The sequence below is a fragment of the Tachypleus tridentatus genome, chromosome 11 (assembly GCF_004210375.1).
Source record: "Tachypleus tridentatus isolate NWPU-2018 chromosome 11, ASM421037v1, whole genome shotgun sequence".
Classification (NCBI taxonomy): domain Eukaryota; kingdom Metazoa; phylum Arthropoda; class Merostomata; order Xiphosura; family Limulidae; genus Tachypleus; species Tachypleus tridentatus.
This window is the reverse complement of record NC_134835.1, coordinates 56,281,445-56,297,206: the sequence shown is the minus strand read 5'-3', so window position 1 is coordinate 56,297,206 and position 15,762 is coordinate 56,281,445. Positions and strand designations below refer to the sequence as shown.

At 34.1% G+C, this 15,762-nt stretch overlaps 1 protein-coding gene across 14 annotated transcripts in view; it reads left to right on the top strand.

Annotated features, from left to right (window-relative positions):
• Positions 1–15,762, top strand: part of LOC143232193 (RNA-binding protein 39-like) — a 79,622-nt gene that overhangs the window by 2,574 nt on the left and 61,286 nt on the right. For 13 of the 14 annotated variants that reach the window (XR_013017427.1, XM_076467333.1, XM_076467329.1 and 10 more), the window contains exon 2: positions 3,922–3,986. Coding sequence is in view for 12 of the 14 variants with exons in the window: in XM_076467328.1 (XP_076323443.1) it covers positions 3,922–3,986 (65 nt within the window). In the remaining 2 variants the exon portion in view is untranslated. Of the gene's footprint in view, positions 1–3,921; positions 3,987–6,121; positions 6,138–15,762 lie in introns of those variants that run through there. The other variant, XM_076467337.1, reaches the window with a different exon arrangement.

Below are 15,762 nucleotides of genomic sequence, written 5' to 3'. Positions count from 1 at the left end.
TATTTTCTTTAGTAAATAAACATAAAATGTACAAAAAAAAAGATGAGAAATAATTTGTTCTTGATTCCTATCAAAAATTTGTTAGGAGCACTAGATAATAATGAATGTAACATAACTTATTAAACACACACAAACTGTGATAATTAAAATATCTTTCAAGCTTTTTATCTCCAAACAAAAATGTACTGTTATAAAATATCAACTTTGTGCCTTGTAAGCTTGAATTTGTTTGTATGAGTAATTAAGTTGGCATTGTAAACCTTAATGTTCCATTGCTTAAACAGACAATGTATAAGCAGATTGATCAACTTCTAAATATTTTAAGTATGTCTGGTCAGATTCCAAACTGTTCTTGAGTGCTTTGGAAAAAACAAGTTCAGATCTTTAACTCTTACATGATGGTAATTTATTTTCAAACCCTTGGAGTAGCTTATTAATGCCAATACATGAACATATGCTGCTGAAATGTCATCTGTGTCTTCAGTGTTTTCATTTGGCAAACTGTTTAATATATTATTCATAGACTTTATCAAATGGAATATCAAGCAGCTTACAGTTTCTATAAATCTATGTGTATTATAATGTAAAATTTAAATATTTAAGAAGTCAATGAAAAAATTATATATTAAAACACACGTTGGCTTTTAAAAAATCTGTTGTGTAATTTCTTGAATTTTTTTGAATGTGCAGTATTTTTCTTTTTTGATGTGTTCATTATGTTGACTTTTGGATCAGAAGAAGAAAATAATGATAAAAGGCAGTTTGATATTTGAAGGTTATCATTTTACAGATGCATACACAAAAGTTAATCATAACCCTACATGTTCGAATAGTGATCCAAAATATGGTAAATATAATATAGATTAGTCTAAAAAATCCCATTATATGTCTATTCATGTGTAAATCAAGAAACAAATAAAATTCTTAAGACATGTTTTTATTGTAAGTACTTGTGATAAACCTCAAATTATTGATAAAAATGCATTTTAATGTCATATTATCCTACTTTGGTGTTCCAATGATGTGAAACTTATAGTGGAACTCGCCTCAAACTCACCTTTATTTTCAAGGGTGCTGTAGAGTATTAGTATAAATTTAAAAATGTTATCTTTATAACAGATACTCATCACATTGTTATATATATAGGCAGAAGCTGATGCAGGCTACCTGCACAACATATTGTATAGTTTCATGATGATGGAACGTAAATGTGATAACGATATGTGCTTAGTATATATTTTACATATGTGTTTACCTGAAAAATAAGTCAAATTTATTTTTGCTTCCATTGGGACTTTGAAGTTGTGTATGCAAGCAAGATAAATATTTGCTCGCTCTGGAAAGTGAAATATAAAATAAACATTGAATATGCGATTTAACTGATTGCAATATGTGTAGAATATACAAAGGTTAACTGAAGTTGTAAGTAACGTGTTATTTAACTTGTATTTTTAAACCAGACACCAAGTCCATTGTAATGTTTCTGTATGCCTCTCGAATAGATCAACCTTCAACTGAAAGTAAATGTGTTATGGAACTAAAGAATTGTAGGAAGTAAATTTGTGTGCATTATTCCATACATTTTAAAAAATAGTACATGATACTTGAAAGTAATTCAATAAGAAGTTTATTAAATTTTATGTATGGGTAATAGAATTGAAATTTATTTCAGCTTGCTCCAAATAAAAACACTAATCTCTGTGAACTTCCTGATTTTTTTTTAGCATAATATGATACTCTTAAGAGAAAATACAAATATTTTTTGGAAAAGTGTTCATTTGAATGATATAACTAGAATAGAAGTGTAATTTAACAGTTGTAGCCACTTATTTTTTCTTAACCTCAGGCTGACTTTGTGTGATGTAATTACCATATCTTGGTTTTGAGAAGTTATAGTCAAATGATCTATAACCATGTAATGAAAGCTATTTTTCTGTTCTTTTCAATTGTATAAGCCAATATTGACATATCTGGTTCAGCAAAAACTCACAAATTCTTAGTAAGAGGGAAATACTTTAGAATTTAGATTGTAATGGATTGACTAATGTATGTTGATTTTTGTTTGTTTTAGTGAAATATATATTTAGAAATGCATGTGACTTATACTGTTGAATGTGTATTGCAAAATTCTTGCATGCTCACTATATCTGTAGAAGATTCTTGAGCATAAGAATCAACAAGGTATATATGTATGCAAATACCAGTATTGTTGGGCCAGCTCAAGTTTCTAGAACCATGCCTTAAAGTTCATAAGTTGATTTTCTGAGAAACAGTTTTATATTGCTGATTGCTACAAGTAGTATACTGTAGACCTTGGAAGCTATAAGTGTGGTTAATGCTTATTTATCAGACTGCAGATCTGTGGATACTCATGCTTTAGATTCTTATTTTGTATCTCAAGATGCTATTTTAGATTTTTTTCACCAAGTGATTCACTACCAGTTTCCTGTTTTGTTCTTCTGACTTCTTTTGGTTCTGTATTCTTTTGTCAGATGGTTTGTGTTTTACTTGACTTCCCATTTTAAAATTAACAATATTAATAATACATTATAAAAATACATTTTTTTAACAAAGATACAAATAATTAAAGGTGGGATCATAAAACAGTATTTTAACGATAAAAAGCTGGTTTGCATATACAACTTGACAGTATTTGCTGCAGAGGAGGTTAAATGGCCTATACTATCCTTGATTTCTTTTTTTGCTTGTTTTTATAAAAATCTGTATTTTTCATATATTACAAGTGAATTTAATATTTTTAACCTATATATTTTTAATTTATTCATCAATTAGAAAATTATTTTTGGTTTCAATATAGTCTTTTTCCAGCTAGCATCATAGGAATATAAAAACACTTCATGTGCATATTAGCAACCTGTATCTTTTAAATGCCTTCTAGTTTTGAAAGTCAAAAGTAAAGAAAAAAATTGAGATATCACACTTATTTCAACAAAACTTTATTTTAATTACAACATTTAGCAATATAGAGGTCCAAATAATTGTGCATTTATTATATAATTATAACACTTGGTGACCTGTCAAAAATCATGTTGTAAAGCAGTGTCTAGGCTTTGATCCATTGAATGTAAGAGAAATTGGCAGGTTTCTAGTTTATAACTAGCCAGTTTGCTCAGATGGTTGATAAATGTAACAGCACATTTTATTATCAGCAAAGGTTCAATTTTAGCCAAAAATGCTTCAAATGAACTTGTTTAAAGACAAGTGTCACTTCCATGTTCTTTTGCACTTTATATAAATAAATGTGGTAGTGTCAACACTGCTGCCCCAATTGCTACTAGCAGAACATAAAAATAATGCACATGAAGTATGGGGCCTAGCATTGCAATTCCAACCCCCATCATGTCAAACATGCTGGCCTTTTAGCCATTGGGGCTTTATAATGTGACATCAGTCCCACTGTTTGTTGGCAAAAAAACGTAGCACAAGAGATGGTAGTAGGTGATGGTGACTAACTGCTTTTCCTCTAGTCTTACACTGCTAAATTATGGATTGCTAGTGAAGATAGCCCTTGTGTAGCTTGTATGGAATTAAAAAAAAACCCTCTATTTTCCACCCTCTACTATTATTCAGGACTATATTATTGTTATTATTATTGTTATTATTATTATTATTATTAGAAATTTGTAATTTGTCAACTCTGTACTGTTATTCAGGACTTTATTTGGATCTGTATAGCATATCACTTTATATTGAATACATGTTCAAGGTGTATAATTATTCTGCAAGCATGTGAAAGGCTAAAGGTGTGTGTTTTGGCTATGGAAAATGTTTGGTTCATCAGTAATTGATGTTTTCTGTTAGTCTATAAAGTTTCTTGTGAATTATTTTAAAGATCCACACAGCAAAAATTTTGGTCTGTTTAGACCTTTGTTTTGTATGCTGTTTTAATTTCACATGCAGGTGACAAAGAGATGGATGAAGTTGATGTAGATGTTGAGGCTATGCTAGAGGCTCCATATCAAAAAGTGAGTTATCTCTTGATATAATACAAATATTCTTGAACTGAAATTTTTGTGTAAGAGGGTTTAATTTCTTTAAGAAAGTAGCTTTAAATATTTGAGTGATACTAAATTCTGCATTGTGTTATAATAAAAAAGGTATTAATTTGGGAATTTGTTAAAATTAAATCTACTTATTGTAAAACCAGATCAGTATTTAAATTGTTTTAATTAAGCTTAACTAACAGTAGCTTGTGCTTGTACCATATTTAGATTTGATTATAGAGCAAAGTAAACTTAGACAAATTTTGAATTTTATTATGTACATAGTATTCACTGAATCATCTGACAACAGTTGGATGACTTAACAGAATATGTTTAGTTCAGCATCAGCTACTGGTTGTACTGTTAATGTGCTATATTTTATACATTTTATTGAGGTAATTAATGAAAAACTGATTCATATTACCTATGTAAAATCTGCTCTTAACAATAGTTCTGTTAGTCTTAAAATAGAAGTAGAAGCTTTTATTGAGTAGTAATTAAAATGTCACAATCTTTCATGTCTATATTAATTTGACCTCCGAGATACATTATATCAGTCAAATCTTTTTTTAATTTTATGCTAATCTTGCTTAATTATGATAATGAATATATTATTTTAATTTTATTTAATACTGAACTTTCTGGTAAGAAATAAAATCCATCACATGATACTGTTCCCTTCACTTATATTATTTTATAGTATACTTTAGCCACCTGCAGGAAGTGTTTTTTTTTTTTTTTGAATTTTTCTGAACTTTATGTATGTTTGAATTTTCACATGACTATCTTTATTTTGTTCTATTTTTACTAGGGATGTGCCTATTAGTCATTTGATAGTTGTATTATGAAATTCTTTAAGCAGAATTAGCTGATATTTCTAAGTTTCTCTGTTACATATTTTATGTCAAGTCATTGCCAGGCTTATTCTTAACATGACATGAGAACAGATTATGGTCTAGCATGAATGTGAATTTGGAATAATTATTTTAATATTAACTGCATTGCATGGTGTTTTAAAGGTGGCCATTGAAGGGAGTATTTACTACAAGGAAAATTAAAAAGTACCTTATTAATTGGAGTTGGGCAGTTATTAGTAACTAATTAATAATTAACTGATATTTTCTTGTGGACATGTTCTTGAATTTTAATGATAAATAGTAGCTGTTCAGCAGCTACTGACAATTATACAGTGTTATTCTGCAGGTTTGAATAATTGATTCTGTTTAATTATTTTTGCATACATACACTTGGAAACTTTTTTAGCATCTAAGTGAAGTAAAACAAGGCCAATCTTGATTTCTGCAGTGTGGTTGCAAGAAAGTGTATACATATGTATACAAGGTTTTCAGAATGTTGAAGTTATGTTGTTGTTTTCAAAATCTTGTATTTGCTAAGTGTGAATAGAAATGGTTTAATTTCATTGTTTTAACATACATGTAATATCTAACTACTGTGAATTATTTGTGCTAGAGCTAAGCAACAAACACAATACTTGTAGATTAGTAGGGTTACTTTACTCATTGACAAGTAGTTGGAAAATTAAAATAACCCTATACTAAAAATAAGTGGAATCCACAATAGCAGCAACATTTGTTTCATCAAATGCTAACAGTGCTTGATTATATAAAAGTGTATATTTAAATTGAAAGTTTAAAGGTCACATTTCAACTATGATGGTGACATTGAACATTTATAATAAAAAAGTTATGAAGAAAAATGTTTTTGAATGTTTTGATAATAAAATAACTTGACCTAAGGTACATGATGTTATCACTGAATCAGAATATGTCAAAATGAGAGATTTCATTAAAATAGTTATTCTAAATTGCATAATGTATGTAACTGTAAGAAAATGATTTTTGAATTTATATTGAATAGCATCTAAAAGAAGTCAGCAATGCACAGTATTCACATGTTAATAAATGTTTTTCTGTCAATATTTTGTTGATAAAACAAGTGACATAAGATATATTGTTATTGGTATATTACCTGTGAAATGAAAACTTTGTTAAACTTACAAATTTTTTATTTTTTGTTCATTAAAAAATTGAACATTATCACATTTCTTACAATGTTCTGCTCTGTCTTGTAGACCCATCATTGACGTCAACATCCTTTGTTCTCTATTGGAAAGTAAGAGGTAGTATTTTGGGACATAAACTGTATTATAGATTTATTATTTTTGTGTTGTTGCACAGAAATTTCATTTGAAATACAGTAGGTTTGGGAATCACTTCTCAAATATTTTAGTATTGGTTATTTAAATGGTGGGGTAAATTTATGGAAATAAGTACAGATATTTAGGGCTGGGTAGAATTTTGTAATTGATTAATAGTAAGGCTCATTAATCATTTTCTCATTTTTTTGAATCACATAAAATAAGAGACATCTTAAAGGTAATATTTTGATTACTTAGTGAGAATAATGAAAAAAACTAGTTGGATTAGTTAATTATTTTTTTACATTAATTGATTTAATCATGATTTTGATTAATCAGTTATTTTACATATCACTAATTAATGTTCATAGGTAATTGATTATATAAATTGAGTTAACCACTCAGCTCTACAAAGAGTGTAATAATTCAATAACTAAATTTCGAGTTTTGACAAGTATTTTACAAGTTCCTCTGAAGCTAGCTTGATGTTTTTCTTACTCTGTCATAAAATATTTTAAACAGCTTTGTTCATTTCATGTGTTTCTTATGTTTTTTAATTGACTGGAATGATTAAGTAGCTTTCATAATTCATTCCAAAACAAAATCATGAAATTACTTAAGTATTCTAATGATATAGCTTTGAGAATTCTCTTGTAAATTGTTCTTTTATGGGAAGTTTTAAAAGTACTGAAGAAATCTAGTGGGTTGCATGGATGTGCATATGTGGTCTCATATCAAACCTAGAAAATATGGCACAGTAGTACTTTGATGCCAGTTTTAAAATGTCATGAAGGTTTTACTATTAAGATTTTTTGAAACAATTATCAGAAGTAAAAGAATAGTCTAAGGATCTAATAATAATTCAAATTAAGGAACCATTTTCATTTTAAATACTGGTAATGTAGTTATGCATATGCTGGGACCTTGGTATAGTGTGATCTATAGGGTACATATCTTGAGACTTTGTTATAGTTGAAAACATATTGTAATGAGTTCACTTCAAAAGTGCCAAGTCAGTAGATAGAAAAATACAGAACTACAGAGAAGCTGATTAAAATTGATTCATAAATGAACAAACTACTTGATCTGATGTAAACAGACTTCTGTTAATAAAATGAATTACAGGGAAATTTCATTGGCTGAGTTTAAATACAGCTGTGTGTTTTATTACTAAAATAACAATGAAGGTGTGACTGATAGTCCAGCAGTTAATAAAAAACACAGTTTGGTAATTTATGGAGCATTTATACCGTAACAAATTTTGATACATTGTGAAAAAGACCAAATGTACTTACTGAAAAAATAATTTTCAATGAAAATGACTCATACCAAGTTTCCTGCTAAAGCAGGCTTTGGTATAGCAGGATCCCAGTGTAGTTGGTTGTTTTTTGGTTGTTTTGTGATGATTGGGGTTTTAATTGTACATTTGGAAGATGGTGCAGTAGGATATTTTCTTGTAATGTGTTCTGTTCTATTGTTGGGTGAGATTTTTTGAAATATTTGATAAAATTAACACCAAAATTAGTCCATGTAACATGATGTATTTCTTCAGCAGCAATTTTTGCAGGCTACATTTATTTTGACACAAGTTGTAGGTTTAAGTTTTTGAGCAGCACTTCAATATAAATGGGCATTATGCATTTGAAAGCTTACCAGTACATTACAGACTGGGTAGGATGCAGTAACAATACTTTAACAAAGGATGGTGAAAATAATGTAACTGGATCTGTTTTATGTCTAAATCTGCCAATAATATGCTGCTACATTCACAAAATATACAATGATTTCCTAAGCATAACACTTCTTACATTCTAAGTTCTTACTAAAGATATTTGAGTGTGAAATTTTAATGAAAAAGTGGCTGTTGTAGCTTTCTTTTAATAAGTAAGAGAACAGCTTAATTCTGGTGCCTTATATAAAATAAACTTTTGATTTATTTTCTACACATTTCAGTTGCTTAAGAGTTGAAGTCTATATAATAAAAAAAATGTTTTGTTTATTAATATGAAAATGAAATAGTCTAGAGGAAAGCACAAATAATTCAAACTTTACAATATTAATATGAATGTAGTTTATTAATTTCAGTCAATCCCTATTTTTCAGTCTTTGTTATTGTGTGAGATAATTGCCAATGACTCAGCTTTGGGAAGTTTTAGGCTAATAATTTAAATGCATATTGAGAGATTCTTTTATCTTTTCATCTTCCCTCGGTGTGGATTCCTGTACAAGGTTGGGGGTCCTCCCAGGGAAGGTTCTGTTCTTTCAGTTTACCTCCTCTGGGATCTAAACATCCACCCATGTGTTTGCCGTGTGTGGCGACCCGTGAAGGGGAGGAGAGGATCCTGGTGGTTGGGGGGTTGAACTCTAACATGCCACTTTAGCCTTGAATTCCTGTAGATGGGTGGCCTTTGGGTGGCCCCCTTGGGTCAGTCGGCTGGTCCACTTGGTCTAGAGTCAACGAAGTACCAGTGTTGGAAGTTCCCAACGGGTGTTGTGGACATTGTGTCTGATGATGGTTTTGGGTATGGTGCTCATGAAACCCTGGCATTGCTGCAATGTCCTTGCATGATGTTGTAGTGCGTTTCCTCACAGGGCTCCATGGTGGGTGGGGTCAGTGGGTACAGAAATTATCCTCCAACAAAAAATTTAAGTAAAATAGTGAAAAAACAGTCAATAGGTAAACGACCACGTCTTGAAGACTCTGAGCAGCAACCTTCAACATCTGTAACACCTGTACCCCATTTTCTTATTACATTCTCTTTCAGAAAAACCTTTAGGGCAAATATCCCCCTTTTTTATTTAGCGGGGACTAGAGGGACTTGCTGGCTCTCCAAAGTCAGTAAAGAAGCTTCGATCTAGAGACATATTGGTTGAAACGTCCACATCCCAACACAGTGAACTTCTCTTGAATTCAAAGGCAATTGGGGATGTACCTATTGAGGTTACCCCTCATGCTACCTTGAATTCATCATGAGGAGTTATTGTTGAGAGGGATTTGAAGAACATCCCCGAGTCAGATATTTTTGCTGGTCTCTCCACTCAAGGAATTTCTGCAGTGAGGGGCATCTCCACTCGCAAAGACGGAGCTACACTGCCGACGAATATCCTCGTTTTGATATTTACATCACCATGTGCACCTGCCACCATCAAGGCAGGTTATCTATTTTGCAGGGTATGGCCGTACATTCCAAACCCTTTTTGATGTTTCCAATGTCAGAGGTTCGGCCACTCAAAGACATTCTGTCTTGGTTCCCTGACATGTGCTCGTTGTGGTGGCAAAGACCACAATGCCTATGAGTGTCACACAGACCCACATTGTGTCAACTGCAATGGTTCCCACCCTTCCTACTTTCGTTCTTGCTCAAAACGGTTGGAGGAAAAAGAGGTGCAGCATTTGAAAACAACCCATAACATTAGTTATTATGGAAATTGCTGTCCGCCACTCCATCTCGGACATATGCTGCTGCACTTTGTTCCACAACTACAGTGGGTGTGCAGACAGATCTCTCTGTAACTCCAAGAGAATCGTTTTCAAAACAAATGAAAAGCCTTTTGACCTCCGTGGTTTAAAAGGTTGATGAATGGACTTCTACACCCATTTCTATTCCTCCCATACAGTCCAACAAATCTCAAGATCCACATCCTTCGGTTTCAGATACAGGCATTTCTTCTGATGCATCTTTTCCTCCAACCCCACGATGCAAAACAATCATTCGTTCACATCCTCAGTCACTGGAATCCCTTTCCAACAACAAAGACCTGCCCAATCGACCCAGGGCAGGTTCCATGGAGGTCGATAGACCTCCTCCGAATAAGGACAGTAAGGAAAAAAGCCGTGGTCGTAAATGGAAGGGTTCTCCAGTCACTTCATCTACCCATCAATAAAAATGGCCACCTTGATACAACGGAACTGTCGAGGTTTACGTTCTAATCTGGATGATATCAAAACACTGATTGCTTCTTACCATCCTGTATGCCTTTTCTTACAAGAAACATTTCTAAAACCTGTTGATACAGTCACCATTCGGCAGTTTTCTCTGTACAGAAATGACAGGTTGTGTGATGGACGAGTACATGGCGGGGTGGCACTTTTGGTTGATCAGCATGTGCCCACCCTATCTTTGTCAATCAACACACCCTTGGAGGCCGTAGCCATTCGTGTTTCCTTGGGTCTTTGTTCTCTCTACATGTCCCCTGGAGAGACATATGATCAATCAGACCTTGATGCTCTCGTTGAACAGTTGCTGTCTCCATTTCTAATCCTGAGGGACTTTAATGGACATCATCCCCTCTGGGGAAGCGTTGTTATTGAGAGGAGGGGGTCACTCTATAGTGCATATGCTCTCTGATCACTATCTTTCTCTTTTCAGTACTGGTTCTTCAACTAATTTTCACGCACCAAGTCAGTCCTTTATCACTATTGATCTCTCGGTTTTCTCCTCTTCATTATTTTCCCATGTTTCATGGAGGGTTGACAATAATCCACCAGACAGTGATCATTTTCCTATACTTTTGAGAGAGACTGGCCGTGATCAATGCCACCCTACTCTCATGCCCCGGTGGAAGCTGGATCAGGCAGACTGGTCCATTTTCACTGCTCTCACAGAACTTGATCCTGCCATCGTGAATCAGCCATCAATAGACGACTATGTGGCAGCGGTAACTGACTGTATTATACAAGCAGCTGCTCAGTGTGTTCCTGAAACCTCGACACGTTTTCCACGATATCCTCATCCGTGGTGGAATCCTGCTTGCCACTTGGCACAAAAACGGGTCTGGGATATTTTCTGTAGATATCCCACACTTTCGAACCGCATCACTTTCCAACGGGCCCGTGCACATGCTAGGTGGGTAAGAAGTCAGAGCCAGAAGGAATCTTGGATTAATTTCACATCTAGCATATCGTGTACCACCAGTTACAAGGTCATATGGGACAGGATTCGAAAGGTCAGTGGGCACTACAATTCTGTCCCCCTCTCCATCTTACTCTCTGATGGCCAAGAGGTAGCTGATGTCTGGAGGATTGCCGATACTCTAGGTGAAAGCTTTTGCTTGGTATCTAGCACTTCTGCTTGTTCCTCCACCTTCTTGGCCATCAAGACTCAGGCAGAGTGTTCACCTCTCTCCTTTTTTAACTGACTGTCTTTCAGACTATTATTGTCCCTTTACACTGGTGGAACTGAAAATGGCCCTTCATCATTCTGGCAGTACATCTGTTGGACCTGATGATGTACACTATGACATGCTGTGCTATCTCTCTCCTGCTTCTCTTTATATTCTTCTAATTGTTTTTAACCAGATCTGGCAGGAGAATGTTTTTCCTGATGCCTGGCACCAGGCTATTATCTACCTTTCTCTAAACCTGGGAAAGATCCCAAGATTCTTTCACACTACTGTCCAATTGCTTTGACAAGCTGTCTCTGTAAGACCTTAGAGAGGATGGTTAATGCTCATATTGTTTGGTTCCTCGAATCAAACAACCTCCTCTCGCCCACCCAGTGTGGGTTCTAACGACAGCATTCCACCATGGACTACCTAATTCGACTTGAAACATCAATCAGAGAAGCCTTTCCCAAATGCCAACATCTTGTGTCTGTATTCTTTGACATTGAGAAGGCTTGTGACATAACATGGAGGTATGGCATTTTGTGAGACCATATATATGGGTTACATGGCCTTTTACCCATGTTTATTAAAAAAATTTTAATGGACAGGAGATTCCAATTTCGTGTGGGTTCGACACTTTCCCGTTCTTTTGTACAGGAACTTGTGGTCCTTTAGGGCTGTGTTTTGAGTGTCACCCTTTTCTCTCTATAAAACCTTTTGCATGCACTTTTGCCACTAACGGGCTATCCACCCTGATCCTGAACTCCGTATTGGTGAAGTTTCGCTGCCAGTGGTCCCTGAGACCAAGATCTTGGGGCTTGTCTTTGACCGTAAGCTGACCTTTGTACCACACTTAAAGCAGCTATGGGTCAAATGCACAAGAGCACTGAACATCCTTTGTGTCCTCTGTACTGCCAGTTGGGGAGCGGATCTATGTATTATGTTACGGATATATCATGCTCTTATTCGTTCAAAACTCAAATATGGATCAATGGTCTATGGCTGTGCCAGTCCCTCGGACTTAAAGATGCTGGACCCCATTCATCATCAAGGACTTTGACTCTGCACTGGGGTTTTCTGCACCTCCCCAGTTCAGAGCTTATATGTGGAATCTCACGAACCTTCTCTGCATCTTCGTCGTTTACAACTGTCTTTACTGTATTCTTTGAATATTCGCTCCTTACCAAAGCATCCCACTTGGGGATGTGTTTTCCTTTCTCAGTGGGCCTAATTTTTCAAAACAGATGATCTGCCATTGCTCCATTTGGCCTTCGCATTCAGGCACAATTGGATGAATTGTATCTGTTCTTAGATAACATTGCAGAATCCACTGGTCAGCCCACCCCCCCCATGGCTTATTACAGCCCCTAAATGTGACCTTTCTTCAAGTCATCTGAAAAAGGCAGATACTCCCGATTGGAAGTACCGTTTTTTATTTACTGAATATCTTTTGAACAATCATTCCATTCCATTTTATATGGATGGTTCAAAATCAGGTGACTCTTTGAGCTCTGCCATGGTTTGTTGTGGTTCGGTGGTTGTGTGCAGAATCCCCTCTACAGCTTCTGTGTACACTGCTGAACTGTATGCCATATCTCTTGCTTTGGATCATATTGAAGCTGAGCAGTACTCTGACTGCACTATTTATACTGACTCCCTTTGTTCTCTGCTGGCCTTGGAATCACTTCACGTTGGCTCAAACCCTGTTCTTGCTGATATTCAAAACCAACTGGCCCATTTCTCATTAACATTTACTTCTATTCAGTTTTTCTGGATACCAGGCCACGTTGGTATTCGCAGGAATGCGCTTGCAGACATGGCAGCTAAATCTGTCTGCTCTGGCACTATCACCATTGTGCCTATTCTGTACATGGACTATGGTTCTGTATTCAAGGCTCGGCTCCGTGATAGCTGGCAGTCCACTTGGAGTGGGCAACGTGACAATAAGCTTTTTCAAATAAAACCCTATATTAGGCTTTGGCCGTCTAGCTTCCGTAAGGTTTGGAAGGAGGAAGTTGTTCTAGCTAGACTATGCATTGGTCACAGTTTTTTAACTCATCATTTTCTTTTATCTGGAACTGATACACCAGTGTGTAGTTTGTGTAACATTCAAACCATGGTAAGCCACATATTATTTTCCTGCCAACGTTATGATGCTCAAAGACGGCACTATTTTAAACATGTTCTGTCCAAGGGTTTGTCTGTAACATTGTACAGTGTTATTGGTGATGGTGACACTGTCCACCTTGATAAAGTTTTTTAATGGCCATTAATCTCTTTAACCTCATTTAAGTGTTTGATATTTATTCATTACACTTTTTTAATTGTGGTTCCCTTTTCAGAGTCCCAATCTCTCCAATTTATTTAGACATTGTAAAATGGCCAGAACATTAAATAACTCGACACCAGGACTGGAAAGGCCAACTTCAGGTGACTAACACTGCTGTTTGAACTATCAGTTTGAACTACCCATTAGTAGTCCTGGCGAGTTGTTGTTACACTTTTGCTGCATGTTATTTAACACTTCTATTACTTTACCTTTTAGTACTGGCCATAATGACACATAATCTGGAACCAGGACTGAAAAGACCAACTTCAGGTGACTGACGGTGGTTCTTGTACTTACGTGTTAGTCTTCCTGGTGGGTTATGATCATTACCATTTTGCTAGAGAAAGTCCTTTACAACTTCTCTTACTCTGCTTTCTCTCTTAACATTGTAGATTAGGTGTGAACACTGATTTTATGCTTTTTCTGTTTTTCAATGATGTTTTGTTTTACCTTCCTTCCCTTTTATGTATTTTACTACATTTAATTTATTTTTACCTTTTTACTGGATGTTTGGTGCAGACAGCCTAGCTGCTTTGTGCCATAAAACAGTAAATCAATCAATCAATCAGTTCTTATCAACTCTGTATCTGAATATTGCTTCCAGTTCATTGATGGCTGAGAGATCAAAAGTTTAGCTTATTGGTATTTTGTTAGAAGAAAAGATTGTTAAGAAAAACAGTAGTGTTTCTTTTTGGTAAGGTTGTGAAAAGCTTCATGTGTAATTTATACTTTATTTGAAATGTATTGTTTTATAAGCCTGATCTTATATTTTAGTTTGTTTAATCATTCTTTTCTAATTATTGACATAAGTACAGCCCTAGCACTTTCTTTCATGTCAGAGCATTATTTTTTTGTAGACTAGCACCTTCTTTTGCTCCATTTATGTTTATTGTTTTAATTAATATTTAAAATACATGTTATTTATATTCTGTGCCTTTAAATACACAAATGTTGTTTTTCACTTCAATATGTATCATAATACATTTTTCCAAGTGTGGTTTAGGTTAGGTTATGTAGATCATTGATGTCCATGTCTCAGAAGTTGAATTATGAAGCAATACTACATCAAATGGATGAGGCATTTGATTATAGTTCTAAATCTGTTTAAATATGTGTGTATTAACCCTTTTGTTATGGGTCAAACATCATGTCACATTTGTTGACTCGCATTCAAAACTTTATTGAACTATTATTTTAGAATTTATGTCACAAAGTTTGGTATCAAACTGTAGATTTTAATTCAAATTTTGATATTATATATTATTTAATTTCTTAATTTTGAAGAAATATTTAAAAACCTAAACATCAATTTTTGTGTGCCACATGGTATGCTGAATTTAGCATTGGTTCAAATGAGATGTTTGAGGTGTCAACATACAGAATCTATAGCTTTGTACGAATTAGAAACTCAAATTATTGATACTTAAAAGCTAGAGTATAAAATAAAACCTATTTTTTTCCATATAATGAGCAATCACTATATATAGTGAATCAAACACAATGGCTTCCTACTTAGATTTTTCAAAACAGTCCCTTATGTACACTTAATTCTATATATGGCATGTGAATAACCAATTGAATGCTCAGAATATACTAGCCATTTTCAAATATAATAGTGTAATTTTTTCTTTCAAGGCCGACCTCTGTGCTGGTAAGTTAGAAATTTCATTTTTACCTAACCCACATTCAGTTCTGTTAATAAACTTGATAAATTACAGTGGGTTTCTGTGGTATTTATATAGTAATTTGTTAGATTTCAGTTATTCCAATGTATATATAAAATCTAAATAAATGATTTTATTTCACATGCTTTTTATGTTCGAAATACCTTAAGGCTTAGCAACCTTTGACAAGCAGCAACTGAGTGCGAAGGTTATAACTAGAAAAGATAATTGTTTGCCATACTTTTTATTTACTTTTCTGTTTTAAGAAAAATAAGTTTAAAATCTTCATATAAATAGCAATAATGTATATACATATATAATGTAACTGAAATGTGGTTGTATTTTACAAAATACTAGTCCATTAACACAGCCAAGACAGGTCACTTTATAAAGACTAAAGCTCAATTTTATATTCTTTGGTGCTGTCATGAGTGCACATGCATTGCATCATTGTAACTTATGTCTTAGTTAACAATGGTTGAAAGGTCAGTATAATAAGAG